Source organism: Trichoderma reesei (assembly GCF_000167675.1).
Source record: "Trichoderma reesei QM6a unplaced genomic scaffold TRIREscaffold_5, whole genome shotgun sequence".
NCBI classification, from domain to species: Eukaryota; Fungi; Ascomycota; class Sordariomycetes; order Hypocreales; family Hypocreaceae; genus Trichoderma; species Trichoderma reesei.
The window spans coordinates 841,614-861,058 of NW_006711152.1; the positions used below are offsets into that span (position 1 = coordinate 841,614).

The window sequence follows — 19,445 nt, forward strand, 5'->3', positions numbered from 1 at the left end:
CCGCACAACAACACCATAAACGACAGTATCGCGATCTCTAATACCGTAGACCCTCTGCCTTTATTATCATGACCGCCATCGCCCTAGGGCTGAAGCTATAACTGCAGCAGCAGCAGCAGCAGCAGCAGCAGCAGCAGAGGCAGCAGCAGCAGGGCCTCCTTACAGTCGTCTGTAGGTCTAAGTTGCAGCCAGCTATCCGTACCTACGCAGAGATCATGAGCAACCCGGCGACGGTTAGAAGCTAATGCCGCTGCTGTCCCTTGACGGTAATGACCACCAGTGTGCTACACTGTATTTTGCTGTGCGGGCGTGGACCTTGCCACTTGGGGGTGTCTCTCTAGCCGTGGCACAGACCACTACGGTTCAAATAGGAATATGCTACTGTTCAAATAGGATTACTCGGTTGATATAGCGTTCTGAATCTATTCATGAAGTAGTGTAGTACTTTGAAAAGCTGTTTACACCAGGAAGGCCAGCAACTCTTCACTGGGCACCAAGCACCGGCATTTGATTGTAGATCTGAGAGTCCTATAGCTTCAAGTTCCTATCGTTGGACATGTATTATAATCCCAGCTATTCCCGGTGCTAGTTATGTATCGGAAAGGAACGCGAAGCCAACAGAGATGAGTTTTGCTTACGACATGTCTCTACGCCCAAAGCTCCCGGCGCCCTCAGCTTAATCCTAGATGTCCGGGAAGGACTCGGACTTGCTCGGAAACTGAACGAGATAAAAAGTCCGAAATTATAACCTTACGCTGAGCTGTGAACGGTCGAGCGAAACCTCCCTAATCTATATGCATCACATTCAAGGCAGTCGCCGCATCACGCCGCTCACGTCCACCTCGCAATGTCCATGTGATATCTAGCAATTGATCTAGAAACTCAGCTAGAAGACCAGCACACACACACACATACACACCAGAAAGCACACAAAAACAGATATTGAAAGCAATCGCCTCCCCGCAACCTCCTTTCTCCATGTCCTCCCCCTCAGCGCCGGAATGAAATCAACCACCCCCCATTTCCCCTTTCGCGCCAGAGAAGATAGAAAGACAGCTACAATCCCGCTGTTTCAGAATAGATACAAAAGCGTGTGTGTATGTGTGTGTAAGTGCGTACAAACAAGGTGAGGGTGACAAACAGTAGAGGTGCAAACCACCTGTCAGCCGTAAACTCCAAGCATGCAAATCCCCTTTTGGTGCGTCGACCTCGGCGTCTCCAAGTGTTGAAGCCACTTGCTCATCAATCACTCCATCTCTCGTTGAAATTCGAGCACGTCCTCATTTATCACTGGCCCTCCAGGAGCATATCCTCTCATCGCCTGGTCTTCTGATCGTCGGACTCGCAGAGGCGCAGGAATCAGGTTCGGCGACGGCTCCGTGGGCTCGCTGATGCTCCTTTGCCTCTCCGTCCTGTCATCTCTGTCCTCTCCGGAACTCGCGCTGCCTTCCGCCTCCACCTGACTGCTTTCGTCCTCCTCGCTGCTGTCGCTTTCCTCTTCGTCGAAAACGATTTGACGCATGACAGTCTTCTCGAATAAGTCAATCACCATTCTACGGACGCCGAGACGGTAGTGGTTCCACTCCATCAGGCCCATGACCATCTTGAAGAATTCCGCGCTGCGGAAAGCCATCGGCTTGCGAGCTTTGATCTTCTGCAGCTCAGTGACAGCTTTGCGATACAGGACGGTGTTTCCTAGGTCGACTATGAGCTCGAGGATGCGCTCGCTGATGGCAACGTCGTTGACAAGGGGTGGCATCTCTGAAAGCTCCAGCGGTGGTCGAGCGGGCCGAGGCGGAGGCTGCTCCTTGATGGTGCATTGCGACTCTGGCAACCTAATGGAAGCAGCCGTCTCGTGACGCCACGGTGCAAGCGAGAACAGCTTCGACAGGTCGGAGGGAATGCAATATCCCAGAGAGTTGCCCATCAGCGTCGTGTTTGCATCCCATCCGTGCTCCGACAGAATCTCGAGTCCATGAGTCGATCGAGAGATGAGGCCCAAGACGAAAAAGGCCGTTCCTCTGAGACTCATTACTTCGTGGGTTGTTGCAATCTTGATAATCTGCTCAACCATATCGGTGGACTCCAAGAATGGCGCACCAAGCTCCATGGAGCCCACGTTACCCACCGCCCAGAGGCAGCCCTTGACCTTCGTGATCAGCTCTGGGTCCTCGGACTGCATGCCATGTTCACGAATTGTGTTGGCAAACTCTTCAAAGTGGCCCTTATCACTGAGCAACTTGCATCCCTCCTGGGTTCTCGTCAGCTCCCTGTAAAAGTGAGGGGGGATATGGCTGTCGTGGTAATCCGTTTCTGCCTCGTGCTCATCAAACACACTGAGGCGATGATGCTGCTCGTCTGTGTCTGTTAGGAATGCTTTGGCCAGGCTTGCTTCGATTAGGCCGACATAGGTGTCATTTCGACCCAAGAACCAGTCATCCATTTCGTTGCTAATGTAATCAAGACCATCGAGATAGTGGTAGCCAATGGATGTCGAAAGGAAACGCAGCAGAAGTGGCGCTCCAATTTCGCCGAGATGATCCAAGGCCGGCCGGCACTCGACAATATACGCCAGGTAGGCTTTTCTGTTGCAGGCCTTCTCCAGAATCTTGACAGCAGTAGAGCACACCTCAATCTCCGGATCGTATAGCTGGGTGACCAGAAGTTGGATGGCCCATCTGGAGTCACTCAATTCGCCACGGCCGTCAATGGACGGCACTCTTCGAAGAGTGCATTTCCGAAGCGTGTTTGTGGCGTGTATGCGAATCTCCTTGGTGCCCGCCGTCAGCGCCTTCGAAAGCAGGATGCGATGGTGGCCTTGACGACTGTAGTCAAAGCTGGAGAGGAGCAGCTTTATAAGGTCAGGGCGTGAGGTTAGCTCGTAGATGTGGTACATCATGTTGAACATGCGCCATCTTTCCAGCATGGCCAAGCCCTTGGGATCCCCGGTAAGCACTCCGAGCATGGGGAAGTAGCCAGCACAGAGGGTGTCTGTGAGCCTGTCCTTGGAAAACATGGGATACTGTGCAGTAAGCCCGCTGGTCTACGTCCACTTCATTAGCAAAAAGAAACAGGATAGACCCTCGAAGATTGTTGAAGCTAGAAATTAACTCACCGGATCACACTGGGCCAGACATTCCGCAATCTGCCTCAGCAACTTGCTATCCGCCAGAAACCGAACTCCCTCCGGCGACTGCAGCAGAGAGTGCACCAAGGCACACCCAGCCCTGACGTACTTTTGTGCGTTCCGAGTGTTTCGCACGTCCGCAAACTTGTATTTGAAGGGCCGGTAAAAGCTCATGATCCGCTTCATAAACTTGGATGCTTTGATGGCCTCTTCAAGCCTCTTGCCGACCTGGAGGGGGCCATCAATGACCTTGAGGATATTCTCCCAGTTCCATTTGGAGTAGTTGGAGCTGTTGAGCACACCGGTGTCGATGAGAAGCTGGCGGAAGGTGGCATCATCAAATGCCACTGTAGATCCCGCCTTGCGCTGGTCATCGAGGAGGGCCAGATCATTCATGCTGTCGCTCGAAGGCAGAATGCCAGCCAGTGTATCTGTGGGAGCGCTTCGGTATAACGTGCGGTTGATGCTGCTCATTTGGTATACGATGCTTGATGCGATGTAGGACTGGCTGTCGCCAAACTTGGCGGCCGCCGAGAAGAGTTCAGGTAAGAGTTGTATTTCCGCGCTCCATGAAGGAGGGAGCAGCTTAGCGGCCAGCTTCAGCGTCTCGCCAATCAACAGCGTCGTCTTGCGCTTCAGCATGGTGTCATTCTCGGAGCGGGCAACCTGCAGAAGAGTCTGAATGATTCCAGACTTGATCAGGACCGCCAGGATCAGCGCCGTGTAATGGTCCACGAAATTCTGTTCCCCAGTGTCTTCTTCCAGATACCCTCTGTCCCTAGTCTCAGCCTTGATGTTCAGGTTGTTCACTCTTCCATAAGTAGTGAGCCTACGTCCTGCCAGGAATGACACGGCCCAGGCAGGGGGCTTGATCCGGAGCAGGGAGAAGAGCAAGTCCAGGATGGTTTCTCGAATGGCAGGGTTCGGTAGAGAGATGCTCATGACGAGAGATCGGATGGACCGAAAGTCGTACATGCAGAGGGTCATGAGGCCAGACCACGACCTCAAAGCGACGGAGATGGCCTTGCAGTTTTGCTTGAGCACAACTTCGCTGCCAGCCAGTTGGCTTGTGAAGGAGTTGAAGACAACGTCCAAGCCATAGCCCGGCTGGATGTACTTTCTCCTGTGAGGGGTATCCAAGAGATAGAGGAAGGCCGATGTAAGACTCTCGGGGGCTTTGTAAGTTCCCTCAGCGAGAGCCTCAGAAAGGGGACCAAGGCCTCCGGACGCTAGGAGCAGACGAGGATCTCGCACCATGATCTCAGCCAGCGTCTCGATGCAAATGGGCCGCAGGCGATCGGTATTCTGTTCAGTTGGCTGAGCGGAACCAGATCGATCGTCTCCATATTCGGCAACAGCTACAATGGTCCGCACAACGGCGCGCGAGATTTCCTGGACTCCGTCCTTAACGTCTAGAAATGCTCGGACGAACTTGAGAGCCTGCTCTCGTTCAACATCTGCCTTGCGATAATTGTTCAGCGACCTAGGTGGGGAGACGTTAGTCTGGTCATTTGCTAGATGAAACAAATGGCAATGAAAAGCGTTCCTGTTGATGTTGTCGGAAACCTACCGGATGACTAGAAAGTCCGTATTCAAGCTCCTGATCTTCTTAAGGGAGCTTCGGTCGGAAATCGCATATCTCGTCGCACGATAGCCAGCCGCGACAACCTCTCGGCTTTCGCTGAGAAGCATCATCTGCATGCGGAGGCCAAAGACGGACCACACCAGGTCGTACTTGAGGGTAGGATATCGCTTGAACAGGTCCACCAGGAGGTTGGCTCGGGTCACGTAGTAGTCGGGTGTCATACCCCCAACCTCCAGCGCTTGGAGGAGCTCGGCCAGGGTGAATGTGGGATTCTCGGTAGCCTCTTCAACGTCGGATCCAGGACCTGATCGGAGGCTATGCGGTGAGCGATGCGGCGGGACATCTTGCTGGGATCTGTTTCTGGGAGGCGTGCTGGGCGGTGCCGCCTTGGTGGCCTGGGCATCCGTGATCTGCTGCTTGAGCACCTTGATGCGCGAATGGCTGGCGGTCAGCTCGGCCTCGACCCTCTGGCGCTGCTCCTTTGTCTGCTTCGCCTTCTTAAGGTTGAGCGCCTCGAGCATGTTCTCGCTGCCTTCCTTGATCTTCATCTCGCGCTTGAGCTTGTCCCTCAGCAGCACGAGGTTCTGTTCCACGACGTCGCCCTCCTCCAGCCGGTCGTTGAAGCTGCTCGGATACACGGGCCCCGCGTCGGTTCGGCTACCCTGGCGGATCGGTATCATCTGGCTGCGCAGCTCGGAGCTGAAGCTGCCGGGGCCCGCGCCAGGGGTGAGGCTGCTGGCCCGCGGAGCAAAGGAGACGGACGAGGCCGACAAGTTCCTGGAAGCCCCGCCATTGGGAATCTGCAGCCCGGTGCCCTCGCGGTCGATGCTGGTCCGTCCGGCAATGGGTCCACCATCCGTCTGCTTGAGGCTCTGCGAGGGCTGGCTGGACGCGGCGAACCCCTTCTGGCTGGACGAGGAGCTGGCCAGCATGGCGACGGCGACGGTGACGCCCACCAAGAGGGGACTATGCCCTCTGGTGGCTGCTGGGCATTCGTGGGTATGCGGCCAGGGCGAGCGTAGCGGCGATGCGATGCGGGCGTCTGGCTGGCGCGGGATTCAAATCGTGTCGGGGCGAGGCGCGGTGACGGTTCTCGATGCGTGCGGCTCGAAGCTCATGCGCCCGACAAGCAGCCGCTGTGCTTATTGGCGGGCACGATGGGAGATCGCAGATCTGGGCGGTGGAACTTGAGGCAAGCTATAAAGCCCAAGGCTGAGCGGAAATAGGTAGTACTAGTAGTAGGCCAAGGCGAGCTGCGCACATGCGAAGGCCGGCGAAGCGCTGCAAGCGGGGGCAGCTGGTCAAGGCATGCGAGAGGACGAGGCTCGGCCCGCGCAACAGGACGGAGGAAAAGACGAGGGCAAAAGACGCAGAGGCTGTATGGAAGGCAGAGCGCCAGCCGTAAGGATCTCGGAAGGCCTGCGGGAAGCAGTCAGGTTGGATGCATGAGGTGCCCAGATGGATGGAGGTTGGTGGCTTGTAGCCTCATGTGGCACAGCAGCAGGTAGGTAGGAGGTAGGGTCATGGTTTGTTAGGCGAGTTTAGCACAGCTGGGCTCGCTGGGGTTAGGTAGCTTTCCAGCGCTCTTCAGCGGCTCGTCTACCCTATGAGCTGTCGGGTCTCTTCAACTACCTACTTACCTACCTTACCTAGGTAGTACAGGTAAGTTCTCATCTGCGGAAGACAGTTTGAAAGCCCATCGAAAGAACATTTGAGTATGAAATTGACGAGTCAATGGTGATGAGAAGAGAGCAAGCATTTTGCCAGTTGTAAACACCTGTATTACTGAATTCAGGTTCGGGGTTCATTCGGCCGATCGCGTCCAAGGTAGTATCAAGATGTGGCTGGTGAGTCTCTAACGAGAGTCGTGGCAGATCTGGGTACGCTTTCATCAATACATACCAAGATACACAACTGCATCTCCGAGACGTGTATTGACGATGCATCCACAGGACAGAATGAAAAACATGATAGATAAGAGCAAAGGGAGACAAGACGAATAGCACGAGATGGCATAGCTACCTCGTCCTAGTGATACGCATTATCCCAGTGCCAGTGCCAGCTTATCTTCTTCACTCACCCAAGCATCTGCCGCTCCCAAGAGACCTTGCACCATCTTCGGCATCGGCAAATGCTGCCATCAGGCCATTTGATTCCGTTCAATGCAGCCCCGAATCTGATACTGACATCTGCATCCCTCCAAGTCAGCAACCTATAACCGCACAGCTCGTATCATATCAGCTTCAAACCCCCTCCAAACTGATAGAAAAGCCAAAAACATGGGCCCATCTCCTGAGGCACAAACCCCCCCGAATTCAAGGGACTCAACAATCTGGGGCTTCCGGGGCGCCGCGTGCTGGGATTCGGCGGGCTCCGGACTCTGTGGCAACCCCCCCACCAGCGATAGAGTTGCAGAGGCGCCATGGCCCGAGACTTCAGGTGCTCGTTGTGACCTTTTACTGCAGTGTTGCTACTCATCCTGCCGCTGATGCCGCTTGCGGGCAAGTCAAGCCGATGCTGGGCGTGGACGATCCGGGCTGCTGCTTACCTAGTCTGAACTCGTAATGATCATGGCTCTTCTGATAATACAGTTTCTGGCTCGGTGAGGCGACGTCCGATGGCAGCTGTTGCGGCCCGTGTAGAAAAGTGGAATCGAACGCATCTGACGTTGATGTAACCAACGACGGGCACACATGTGATGGCTGCTAGTAGATATAAATCTCCTAGACCGCGCTCCGGTAGACTCAATCTTGAATGACCCGTGTCCTTCTTCTAACTATCTTCAACTTCCGGTCTCTTGATCTTCGTCTTGTCCTGTCATCCCGTCTTCCATACCGAGCTTCGGCATTGACAATTAGCTCCAGCTTGCGCCTCCGTGACGTCTCCGCCTCCGGTCCATCCTCCTCCCTCACCAGCATCACCACTTTCTCCCCCCCCTTTGAAGTAGAGTTACACAACGAAGAGCATCACCAAATCTCACCTTCTCTCACCCAAACAACACAACTTCACAACACCATGGCCTCTTCCGCCTACGTCTCGGCAGCCCGCTACGGCAAGGACAACGTCCGCGTCCTCAAGACGGACCGCGACGCCGCCACGGGCGTCCACACCGTCACCGAAATGACCGTCAGCTGCCTCCTCGAGGGCGACATCGACGTCTCGTACACAAAGGGCGACAACAGCGTCGTCGTCGCCACCGACTCCATCAAGAACACAATCTTCATCACCGCCAAGCAGAACCCCGTCAACCCCCCGGAGCTCTTCGCCGCCATCCTCGGCGCCCACTTCATCGACACCTACAGCCACATCCACGCCGCCAACGTAAAGGTCATCACCCACCGCTGGACGCGCATGACCATCCGTGGCAAGCCGCACCCGCACAGCTTCCTGCGCGACGGCCAGGAGACGCGCAACGTCGAGGCGCGCGTCTCCCGCAAGGACGGCATCGCCATCACCAGCGGCATCGAGGGCCTGACCGTGCTCAAGAGCACCGGCTCCGCCTTCCACGGCTTCGTCCGCGACGAGTTCACCACCCTGCCCGAGACCTGGGACCGCATCCTGTCGACCGACGTCGATGCCAGCTGGAAGTGGAAGCCGTTTGCCAACGTCCAGGCCGTGCGGGAGGCCGTCTCCAAGTTCAACCCGGCGTGGGAGGAGGCCCGTGAGATTACGCTGACGAGGTTTGCCGAGGATGAGAGCGCCAGCGTGCAAAACACCATGTACAAGATGTGCGAGCAGATTCTGGCGGCTGTTCCGGACACGGAGCTGGTCATTTACTCGCTGCCCAACAAGCACTTTTTCGAGCTCGGTACGTTTTCCTGACTGGTTCTATAAGATGCACGAGGGACCATTTGCTAACCAATTGACAGACCTGAGCTGGCACAAGGGCATCAAGAACACTGGCAAAGACGCCGAGGTCTATGTTCCCCAGTCAAACCCCAATGGTCTCATCAAATGCGAGGTTGCGCGCGGCTCTCCCCCCACCCGTGGCTCGCATCTGTAAACGTGGAGAAATTTAGAATATGTGATTTACCAATTGTTTGGATAAGTGGTGTCGGCTCGGGTTGCGTCAACGTTGGATCCAAGGGCTAAAGGATGATCATCATGACTGGCATGATGCCTGCGGTGTACGCAGATTGTTTTTATAGCGTATTTGGATTGTATTCGCCATGTCCCGTTTTCAACATATCATATCAAATGTGCTATTGTGCATGTGCTTTTAGAGATACGTTATGTTATTTTCCCGCATCCATCGTCTCCAGGCTCTAGTCTCGTAGAACTCTCAAGTCATCCAGCATCTCTCATGCCAAAGATAGTCGTCAAATGCAAAAGATATAGTACAATCAGCACACCAATTCCTCCCAACAAGTCCTCCCATAGCCATTCTCATTTCCATCTCCCCCCCCTTCATAACCGATCCTGATCCGTCTTCCGAATCGCCTCAACAGCCTTCTCCCACCCCTCCGTCCCCACCACCTTTCCCCCAAACCGTATCAGGTTCTGCTTATACGGATGTGCCTCGCCCTCAAACGCCTTCAACCGCGCCAGCCTCTTATCCCGCAACCTGTTCTTGGGCAGCATCCCGCTGACCGCCTTGCGCAGCACCTCGCTCCCGCCGTGCTTCTCCATCAGCACGTCCATGGTCACCGTCCGCAGGCTGCCCGGCCGCGTGTTGTGCCGGTAGTACTTCTTACGCCACATCTTGTTGCCCGTGGTGTGCAGCGCGGCGCAGTTGGTCACGACGACGTAGTCGCCGCAGTCGGTCGACGGGTCAAACGTCGGCTTGTGCTTGCCCATCAGCAGGACGGCAATGCGCGACGCCAGGCGGCCGAGGGAAGGAGGGGTGACGTTGGGCTGGGTGGTGAGGGTCGGGTGAGGCGTCGAGGCGGAGATCTGGTGCCATACTCGGGAGTAGGCGAGCCTTGTCTGTAGAAGCGCTGCGTTAGGAGAGGGAGAACATTCTTCATGTGCCGAGCATGAAAGCTCCAGGAGAGACTGACCAGGCCAATTGTCTGCGACATTTTGGTGTGATATGTATATAGATTCGAGCGCAACCACTTCCGCACTCTTTGAAGCGATGCAGCGCCGGCGACAGTGGTACCCCGAGTTGACGCTTCACCAACTGCCGTTCGAGTGGGATTTGCTATCACGAAGCCGAATCTCGAAAGTTTGCACATCCAATTGCAGCCAGTCGCCGAATGCTGACTCATCTCTCAATATCACATGACACACCAAGGTCCTCTTCGCACTCTTTTGTGCTCCCACAATAAGCTCCCAGGCCTTCTCTGTCGCCGACTCCACATGCCGGAAACCGTGTAAATCCCGGCGTTATGGCATCACTCGCCAGTGGATTTCAAAGCAGGGCCAGACGCTGCGTGTGTCTCCGTCCAGCGCAGCACATTCTATTGAGGTAATACATAAAGTCAGGTACCCAGAAAACCACAGACGAGACGTAAATGGCGCTTCGCAACGCTACGTCCTCCAAGCTCCTGGCAGCCTCGTTCGGCCTCGTTGCTGGCTATTCTGCGTATCGATACAGAGCCTCTCACTCGGTTCCGTCACAGCAGCGAAACGACGCTGCTAGCGCTTTCTCGACAGCAGGTACGTACCGGTTTACCTCTACAAATGAACTTCATGGATTCCCAGCCTTCAGCAACTCAGTTTACACGCTCAAAAAACCCCCCGCATGTGCTGACAACTCACACACAAACGACAGGCACAATGGCTGTCAAACACAGCTTCCAGGTATCTTTCTTCTCGAAAACTAATTCTTCCATTTCCCTGTTTTTGTTCAAAACAAGAAACGTGCACTGTCCTTGGAAAGAGTTAGAGAAAATCTAATGAAACACTCGGCAAACAGACCCTCTTCGCCGTTCCGCTATCCTGCGACGGCTGCGTCAAGTCCGTTTCAGACTCTCTCTACAAACTCGACGGCATCACAAAGGTCGAGGCCAACCTCAAGGACCAGCTGATATCGGTCGAGGGATCTGGTGAGTTGTCTAGAATGGCACCATCGACACTCGTGCACGCCCACTCATCTGCCGTAACCATCTGCTAACGCCTCGGGCCATGCCGCAGTCGCACCATCTGCCATTGTCGAGGCCATCCAGGCCACGGGCAGAGATGCCATCCTCCGGGGCTCTGGCGCTTCCAACAGTACGTTTCAGGAGAGCTCTTTACTGCTCAGCTTTCAGGCTTCGAAGACGCCCTCCCTGCTGCCGTCTAGGACAATGGCCCCCTCCCCTATTCGGTCCCATGGGAGGGCGTCAACCCATGTCTCGCCAAGGAGCAATTCATTCGCTTGAGGAACACTGGCTGACCAGGAACATGCTCACTCAGGCGCCGCTGTAAGCATCCTGGAGACGTTCGCCGACCAGCAAGAGCGCTCGGATGTGGACAACAGCCGGGAAGTGAGAGGTCTCGCCAGGATGGTGCAAGTCAGCCCTGAGCGGACGCTGATCGATCTGACGTTGAGGGGCGTCGCTCCCGGCACGTATCGGGCAACCATTCGTGAGTACGGAGATCTCAAGGACGGCGCTGCATCTACTGGGCCCGTCTGGTCTGGGGGCGAAAAGGAAGCCCCCAAGGGTGACCTCGGCGTTGTCCAGGTGTCCGAGGACGGCCGGGGATCCGTCTTCGTGGATCATCCCTTTCAGATCTGGGAAGTCATCGGTCATGCCATGGTGCTCACCAGACAAGACGAGTCCACGCCGCTCAAGAACGACGACAATACCGTGGTAGGCGTCATTGCGCGAAGCGCCGGGGTGTGGGACAACGACAAGACTGTGTGTTCTTGCACGGGCAAGACGCTCTGGGAAGAGCGTCAAGATGAGGTGAAGAAGGGCATGCTGTGACAACACAGCAGGGCTCAAACATGACGTTTTGGATAAACAAGTAGAATGAATAAATGAGACAAGCGACTGTTTTCTCCCACCTTTCCACCCTCTCTCTCTTCTCGAAGCTCGTTTTAAGCTTATCTCACAATCTCCTATGAATCTCATTATCCACAACACTAATCTCCTGAGAGGTTGTCGTGAACCGGCAATTCATCTAAAAGCATTCGAACTGCCGACTTCACGATGGCGGAGTTTCTCGTAGGGACTCATTTAGGAGTTTCATGCCGTCCAGGGATTCAGGTACCGCAAACGCCACCCTTGCAACGCCGAATGTACAAGGGGGACCGACAACGTCAAGACAAGCCAAACCAAGCACGAAAAAAATGTAGTCATCCCATGCAGAAGCACGGCCCTCAACTCAAATCTCACTGAAACGCCTCAAGTTCATGCGTTTCGCCTCGTGTACGAGGAGGCATCGAGTTGGACCTCGTGCTGGTTGTTTGCGGAGGTATCGAGGAAAAGGATCGCACGCCCTGGGTGCCGAACCTCCGGAGGCTTACATACTTACGCAGGCGATGCGAATACGCTTGACGTTGATAAACAGAGACGTCAAGCAACCGTATCACCTATTCATGAAACGCCGTCAAGGATTGGTGAGGTCACAATCATGCTGCGCGGGGTTGACAACTAGCTACAGCGCTCCCAGCATAGAGACGGTGTGATAGGCACAAACGCCAAGATTGTGACAGTTGAGACTGGTGCCTTGTCCTCAGCAGATGATCGAACGATAACCCTGGGACGTGGCACCACTGGCTGGAGGAGCTAGAAACGTCTTTCGAATATTCGATGTCTCTTCACCTTGCCTACACGCCCCCCCAACACGGCGTTGTAAGTTGTCAGACGGGATTCGGGTCGGGTTGTGGGCTAAGACTTCGGGCCACTCGTATAATTCGCCGTCACATGAAGAGCTGGCGACCAAGGCGATATCTACTTATGTGTTTTATGTATGAGCTTGCCGTTGAGAGCAAATCCGATGGGCTCCGCAGCCTAGCTGCAGCATCATCGGCGCGTAGAGAGCTAATGAGACCGAGTCCATGGCACAGGTGTGTGCAATGATGCTGTGACGGACTGACGAGCCAACAGCAAACCTTCAGCTTCCTCGCCAGGGTAGCTCCGAGAGCTGTTCCTCCGAAGATGACGTGAAGCAACGAGAGGTGGCTGCAAACGTGCACATGTGGAGTTGATTCAGAAGGTCATCTCGGCGAGCCGTCATTCACCCGCCTATCGCTGCCGCCTTAGCATCACAGGATGACTGACAGGACGCTGCCAAGTGGCCGTGATGCGTGTCATTATTGGTGATGAATGCATGGGACGGCCAAGGGAACCCCAGCTTTTCTATCCAGAACGAGGTACCCAGTCCCGGCTCAAGGCTCATGTGCTCGCTGTGGTCCGGCGGTGAATGCTGATCGAACTCAATCTTCTGGCCGTCGGATACGTGGAATGTATGCCGCCAGTAGATATAAATAGTTTGGGAAATGAATAACAACCCGTCAGCCATGACACCATCATCTCTGTGTGATCCAGTTGAACGGAGAATATCGAGCGCGAAGTGATCGTCCCGTCCAATCTCATCGCAGGATTTGGTGATGAGTAGATTGGCTCGAGGGAGCTAATATGCTAGCCGCAGATGACCCCAAGCCAACAGCGTTCAGGGCGCTTAGTAGCTCATGATCCTTTCACCCACGCCGCTGGCTATGGCTGCCCAAACAGCCGGGCCTGGCAGCGCGACTCGACATGCTGTTCCTCCCACATCGGCCAACAATGATGCTGGCATGGAAACATGGGATGACCTTACGCTCCTCTGTTGGTGGCTGGGACCTTTGACCGTGGGATGGCACAGCAAAGCTCCCAGGGTCGGCAAAAAGGTACGCGCCGTCGTTGGCCGCAAGCCCTGACCCCTGGTGGCCAATTAGCGGAGCTGTCAGGCACATCGATTCGGGAATTGCAACGCCGCGTGTCCCAGAATAGCGCACCTTTGATAACATTGTGAACTCGAATGCTCGTCGGCGTGCCAAGCCTTGCAGCTGCAGACGCTCATATGCGGGCTATCGACCAGCTGCACGGAGGAGGAGCCATGGAAAGCAGGAGCGCCGAAATGCGAGGCATCAGCTCTATACCCAGACGGTACTTGGCAGTGCCTGCGTAGAATGCTGTATGTAGCTGGCATCAGATATCGTGGACATCTGATGCCCTACTACTACCTAGTAGGTAGTGAGACGAAGATGGATGTTGGACAGAAGTAATTTTCGTACATGCACTCGTGGAGATGAGTAAGGCCATCTCTTATCTTTGACAGGAGGTAGGTACTATGCAGCAATGCTGATTGATAAGATCTTCTGGCAAGTGGTCCTGGTTTGCTCCTCCCCTCTGATCGAGGAGAATCGCAATAGTATTGTTCCAACCCGATCCAGAAACACGTGGGTGAAAGGACTTGACCTGACCTCAGTGCCTCAAGCGATCTGCTTAAACCATCTAATACAACGCCAATCAAACAGAGAAACAAGATCAACGCGGCGCAGCCGAATTGCTAGACAAACGTGGTTCGACTCTGGCAAGGTATCGACCAATTCAGCAACACGCGCAGACCGGCGACCTACCCGATCCATCGCCGCCAAGAGCGTAGATGGCGTCTAGGCCCATTGATAGAACTGCCATCGCGACGCTACTGGTACCTCTGTCGTTGCCCCCGAAGTCCTCTCTAGGCATGCTCGAGCTGGTTCTGATGCCTGGATCGGTAGTAGTATCTCTCGCTTGGTCCGCTGGGAGCAAGCAATGACCTCACAGACGACTTGGTTAGGAAACGGTGCGCCCCAAACAGGAGCAAACAGACCCGGACAGACGCTCTGATAGGCGAAGATGGCAGCTCGTTTCCAGCAAGGCGCCCTCGGTACGGAGTTGAAAACAACAGACGAAGGCCTAGCACCAAGGCCAACACGACGGTACAAGCCACCGAGTCGACCTGCGACAACAGGGAGCGACCCGCCACCCCTGGTTCCACGACGGCAGCGATGGCCTCCCATGCCACCCTCTGCCCTCTGCCCTCTGGGCATCTTGAGAAGGTTGCGCGGTTCGACAGACTCAGAGAGCCAATACCGAGGCTGGGATCGAATCTCGCGCTCTACTTGGTACACTCCGTCCAGACATATACCCCCATCCCGGATTCCCCTGCCCGCCGTTTGGTCGCTCACTGACCCCCCTCTGGCGACTTGGAACAGAGGTGAAGCTTCACCAGCCCATGTCCAAAACCGCGGCACCCCCCCAGAGAACGGCAGGCCAGTTCCCAGTTCCACCATCCTTGCTAAGCTCCGAGTCCCCATTTTCCCATTTTTACTCCTGCACGCCACGCCCACTGCCCCCCGTCTTCCTCTCCACTGGTCACTCACTCTTTTCTGTTCGTCTCCCCAGCCCAATGCACGCTACCCAACCAGTCACCTTGGCTTGTCGATAGCGCCGCAAAACCCATCGTCCACCATCGGAACACTACAATCGTTTTTTTCTTCTGCTCTTCATCGCTCGCTTGTCTTAATTCACTCATTACATTCCGTGGTCACGAGAGCGAGAGATTAGGTTAAAGAATTGTTATTCGGCCGGCCGGATTCTTTACACTGCAGCACAGAGGCGTTACACGGACGGAGCGCCCCTGCGAAAAACATAATAAGTCGGGTGACATACAGATCAGCATCGCTTGTACGAAATACACATACCCCACGAATCTGCTCTCCTTCTGGGGATGCACGGCGCACATAACGACATCTTCTAACATTAGAACAGCTTTTTCTCAGAGCTTGCGGAAGCAGACATTGTCAGGTTGATCAAAGCCAGAATTCGGGAACAGCTTTTGTCGGGCAATTCCAGGAGTCGGTGGCTTTGAGCATCATCACAGGATCCTCTCTTGGCTGGCGCCACACGCTTCGCCAAGGTCTAGCCCGCAGCTTGCACACTTTTCCGACCCAAAGCAAACAAAGGCGGGGGGTACCGACGTCTTTTGGAATCCAAGAGGCTTCGTACTCTGCTCTGACAAGACACCTCGTTGCAATTTTGGCTGGAGCTCCTCTCCCGATAGGCCGTGGTATTCCTTTGTCTCTCTCAGCCCCAGCATTCTGAGGCGCCAGCCCTTCCGTGGGCTGTAAATAGATCGTCCTCCATATACAATTGCCCAGCCAGCTACTCGACCGTCTTCCTGTGCTTTCGCGCATAGTCGGGTACGATGTCTCTGAAACAGGTAAGAGAAGTCGGCCTCGTGGTCTTGTCGGAAGGCGTGGCGTATGCTGATACCCTTGGCTTGTGTAGGAAATTGAGACCTGGGTCGCGGCCCTTGGTCGCTACGACAATAATGAGTTCGACGAAGCTCTTGCCGAGTTCGACAAGATTGGCGATACAAGCAAGATTCTCTTCAACATGGGTGTCATCCACGCCACTCTGGGCGAGCACGAGAAAGCTGTGGGTTGTGCCATATTCCCAGCACCGCCTCGACCCTGCCATGCTAACACATGCTGTGCGCAATACCTAGGTCGAGTGTTACCAACGAGCCATCCGATTAGATCAGTACCTGGCCGTCGCCTACTTCCAACAAGGCGTGTCCAACTTTTTGCTGGGTGACTTCGAAGAGGCCCTCGCCAACTTCAACGACACGCTGCTGTATCTGCGAGGCAACAGCGTCATCGACTATGCCCAGCTCGGCCTTCTGTTCAAACTGTACTCGTGCGAGGTCCTGTTCAACCGAGGATTATGCTACATCTACCTGCAGCAGAAGGAGGCGGGCATGCAGGATCTGGCGTATGCTGTTAAGGAGAAGGTTGTCGAAGATCACAACGTCATTGACGAGGCCATTCGCGAGGAAGCAGAGGTGAGGACTCTCGAACGTTTCCGTGGTCAAAGACACTGGCTGACTTGCGTTACAACAGGGATACACAGTGTTTTCCATTCCCGTGGGCGTCGTATATCGACCAAACGAAGCCAAGGTTCGCAATCTCAAAACCAAGGACTATCTCGGCAAGGCCAAGCTGGTTGCAGCCTCGGATCGATCCAATGCATTCACTGGATTCGCCGGTTCCGAGATCAAAAATGTGAGCACCTGTGTGCCCAGTAATGTATTTCTCTTACTTATCCAAACCCCCTCTAGGCCTTGACAGAAGCCAAAGACGACCGACCAAGCGAGAATCTGTCCTTCGCGGCGACAAACCTGGTCAAGCCTGGCCTTCAGTCACGACGACAGCAGTCCGAGCCGCCGACCGATCGCAGCAACGCGTTCCCTCCCACTCCTCCTCCGGAGAACGACCGTCTCAACCGGGGTGCTTCCGAACGGAACTCTGGAGGGAGAGGGAAACTTAGCATCCAAACGCAAGAGCCCAGCCGGAGATATGAGAAGGCAATCTCGCCACAAGAACGCTCTAGGCACGGGCGATCGGCATCAGCTGCCCCTGCGAGAGGCCTTTCGACGAGGGATCCCCAGCGGAGACAGAGGCCTATCGAGGAGGACTATCCCTACGGCGACGAGCAATACGACCCGTACGCCGTTGGACAGCGAGGAAGCAAGGGGTCTCGATCGCGACAACAGCGATACGATGACCGGTACGACGACCGATATGAGGATGAAGAGGACTCGGAAAATGACTACGGCTCCTTTGACGAGGGCGAGTTCGAGATGGTGTCCACGATGCGACGCGGCCCCGGGTCGGTGGCGCGGCCCTCGCGTGCGGCGTCGCGACGACCGCCGGAGATTCGCAAGATCCGCGTCAAGGTGCACTCAGACGATGTGCGATACATCATGATTGGCACGACGATTGAGTTTTCCGACTTTGTGGATCGTATCCGAGACAAGTTTGGCCTGCGAAAGCGGTTCAAGATCAAGATGAAGGACGAAGACGTGCCAGATGATATGATTACGATGGGCGACCAGGACGACCTGGACGTGGCCATTCAGAGCGCGAAGAGCACTGCAAGGAGACAGAAGCTGGATACTGGCAAAATGGAGGTACGTTACTGCCCTTTGAAGCTCACCCCCCCTTTTCTAGCATGCGATGTAAGGTCTAACGCTCTTTTAGATCTGGGTCATTGAGGTTTAGAGCTGTTTCTGTTACACATATGCGCAACGCAATTATACCCCATCCGATGCTCTCGACAGGACTCAAGCAGGCTCATCTGCCAGTCCACGGCAACTATTGCGACACGATAGCCCGACGGAGCTTCACAGTTTTTCTTGTTCGATTCGATTTACTCCATGTTGTGGAATTCTGGTGCTTAGACTGCATTACTTCCCTACGGCACTATCCAGTGTCATTATTTTCTTGATGCATTTCCTTTCCTCTTTAGCTGGAACATGGCGATTGCTCTTGTTTTTCTCCCTTTTTTTTCGTTCTATTCTTGTTTCTCTTTATATTTCCTTTGTGTCTCGCCGCGTCTGTGTCATGTGGTGCAAGGGGCTTCTCAAGCAGAGGAGCCTTGCAATCGAATAATGTGGCCCCAATGGGGTTTGTTTCGTTTTTTTTCCCTCTTCATTATTCTGTTCCATTTGGGACGTGGTGTATATGAGCTTCAGTGAACGGGAAGGGTGGCTCTGGTATTGGAGAAGTAGGGTCGAAAAACAATTGGTGGAAAAGGGGGTTTGCCTGGCAGAAAGACGATGATAGTTGATCTATCGGGATACTTTGACAGCTAGAGCGCCGTTTCTTCAGGCGAATTACGTGTAATGACTACATTATTTCATTTTGCAAGCGTCCTGATAAGCTCGTGGCTCTCTGTTGCAAAACTTCGCTTTAATTTATATCAACGACTCCGACAAGGCCGCGCGGTTGTGCCCCTGAGGAGGCGCATGAGCTGAGATTAGTAAGACGATGCAGGCAGATAAGCAGAAGAGAGAACATGAGATGTGCCGGGGTTGCAGCCGGATCAAGCGGTGGATCGACGGCATGGCAGCGCCGCAGAGGGAAAATGGAGACCGAAAGAGTCGGTAAAAGTGAACAAGGGTGCAAAGCTTTGTTTGTTGAGAAGCTCTGCTCTTTGACAGGGGTGGGAGCTGCTGCTGTTGCTGCTGTTGCTGCTGCTGAAGAAGAAGAAGAGGAGGAGGAAGATGAAGAAGGGGGATAGCTGGCATGGCAAGGCACGCATAGAGATGGAAGGTTCTAGGCATTTGAAGGAATGATCAACTCTCTTATAACTGATTCTTGGTCTTTGCTGTTTTGATTCCCAAGTGGTCTTTTGGTTTACTCGACGGTTTTGCCGGTCGAGGATTGGCGAACCTCCCTTTTGTCCTGTTCTGTTCTTCGTTCACGGAATGGTCGCTGGTTCCCGTTCCTTGCATGGATTTTCAAAGACTACATCTGTCATATTTTGCCTTATATTTACGGAATATATATTGCATCTACATTGCGTAAATACATTGCTCTACTACTGCAGGACTAATAACACACGGATGTTCGGAGGATGTGCGAGATTTGGACAGAGGCGGATCTGCAATCGAAAAGACTTGTTTAGGGGCGGTGTGGCTGGGATGAAAATGGCGTTATTTCGACCTCGACGTCTTTCTTTTTAAAATCTCACCTCTCTAGTATTCTTGTGTGACTCTTCTGCTTTTCGAATGATATGATTGAATGACTCTGGAGATGCACTCTTCCGTGCTTCTCTAACAATGAGCGGGCGAGTCTTTTTTGAGACGCTTGAAGCGAATTGCCCGAGTCTTCAAGGATCCCAATACTGTATGGACAAGCATGGGTTGCGGTAGTCTCAAGGAATCGCGCCTTTGCCTACTACGTAGTAGGTACCTCCTCAAGCCGCCGTCAATAAACGCCGAACAGAACGTCTTATACAAGTCAATGCCAACGCAACAACGGACCTCTCT

At 54.3% G+C, this 19,445-nt stretch overlaps 5 protein-coding genes across 5 annotated transcripts; 3 read left to right on the plus strand and 2 right to left on the minus strand.

Moving 5' to 3' along the window:
• Positions 1-1,246: 1,246 nt before the first annotated feature.
• TRIREDRAFT_59098 (uncharacterized protein) lies at positions 1,247-5,644 on the minus strand (the record flags this gene model as incomplete). Its single annotated transcript, XM_006963821.1, has 3 exons — positions 1,247-3,043; positions 3,116-4,610; positions 4,698-5,644. 3 exons carry the CDS (start codon positions 5,642-5,644, stop codon positions 1,247-1,249), a joined length of 4,239 nt encoding a protein of 1,412 aa, XP_006963883.1.
• Positions 5,645-7,510: 1,866 nt separating this feature from the next.
• On the plus strand, positions 7,511-8,715 carry TRIREDRAFT_76381 (urate oxidase; the record flags this gene model as incomplete). Its single annotated transcript, XM_006963635.1, has 2 exons — positions 7,511-8,520; positions 8,582-8,715. Exons 1-2 carry the CDS (start codon positions 7,728-7,730, stop codon positions 8,713-8,715), a joined length of 927 nt encoding a protein of 308 aa, XP_006963697.1. The 5' UTR covers positions 7,511-7,727.
• A 404-nt stretch (positions 8,716-9,119) lies between these two features.
• On the minus strand, positions 9,120-9,733 carry TRIREDRAFT_105479 (uncharacterized protein; the record flags this gene model as incomplete). The annotated part of the gene is made up of 2 exons (XM_006963822.1): positions 9,120-9,638; positions 9,713-9,733. The coding sequence occupies 2 exons, from the start codon at positions 9,731-9,733 to the stop codon at positions 9,120-9,122; spliced, it is 540 nt and encodes a 179-aa protein (XP_006963884.1).
• Positions 9,734-10,433: 700 nt separating this feature from the next.
• Positions 10,434-11,957, plus strand: TRIREDRAFT_120968 (uncharacterized protein; the record flags this gene model as incomplete). The annotated part of the gene is made up of 4 exons (XM_006963636.1): positions 10,434-10,457; positions 10,573-10,702; positions 10,791-10,868; positions 11,052-11,957. 4 exons carry the CDS (start codon positions 10,434-10,436, stop codon positions 11,564-11,566), a joined length of 747 nt encoding a protein of 248 aa, XP_006963698.1. The 3' UTR covers positions 11,567-11,957.
• A 3,236-nt stretch (positions 11,958-15,193) lies between these two features.
• Positions 15,194-17,673, plus strand: TRIREDRAFT_120969 (uncharacterized protein; the record flags this gene model as incomplete). The annotated part of the gene is made up of 7 exons (XM_006963637.1): positions 15,194-15,295; positions 15,380-15,830; positions 15,899-16,048; positions 16,119-16,454; positions 16,513-16,674; positions 16,731-17,582; positions 17,653-17,673. Exons 2-7 carry the CDS (start codon positions 15,816-15,818, stop codon positions 17,671-17,673), a joined length of 1,536 nt encoding a protein of 511 aa, XP_006963699.1. The 5' UTR covers positions 15,194-15,295; positions 15,380-15,815.
• Between the last annotated feature and the right edge of the window lie 1,772 nt (positions 17,674-19,445).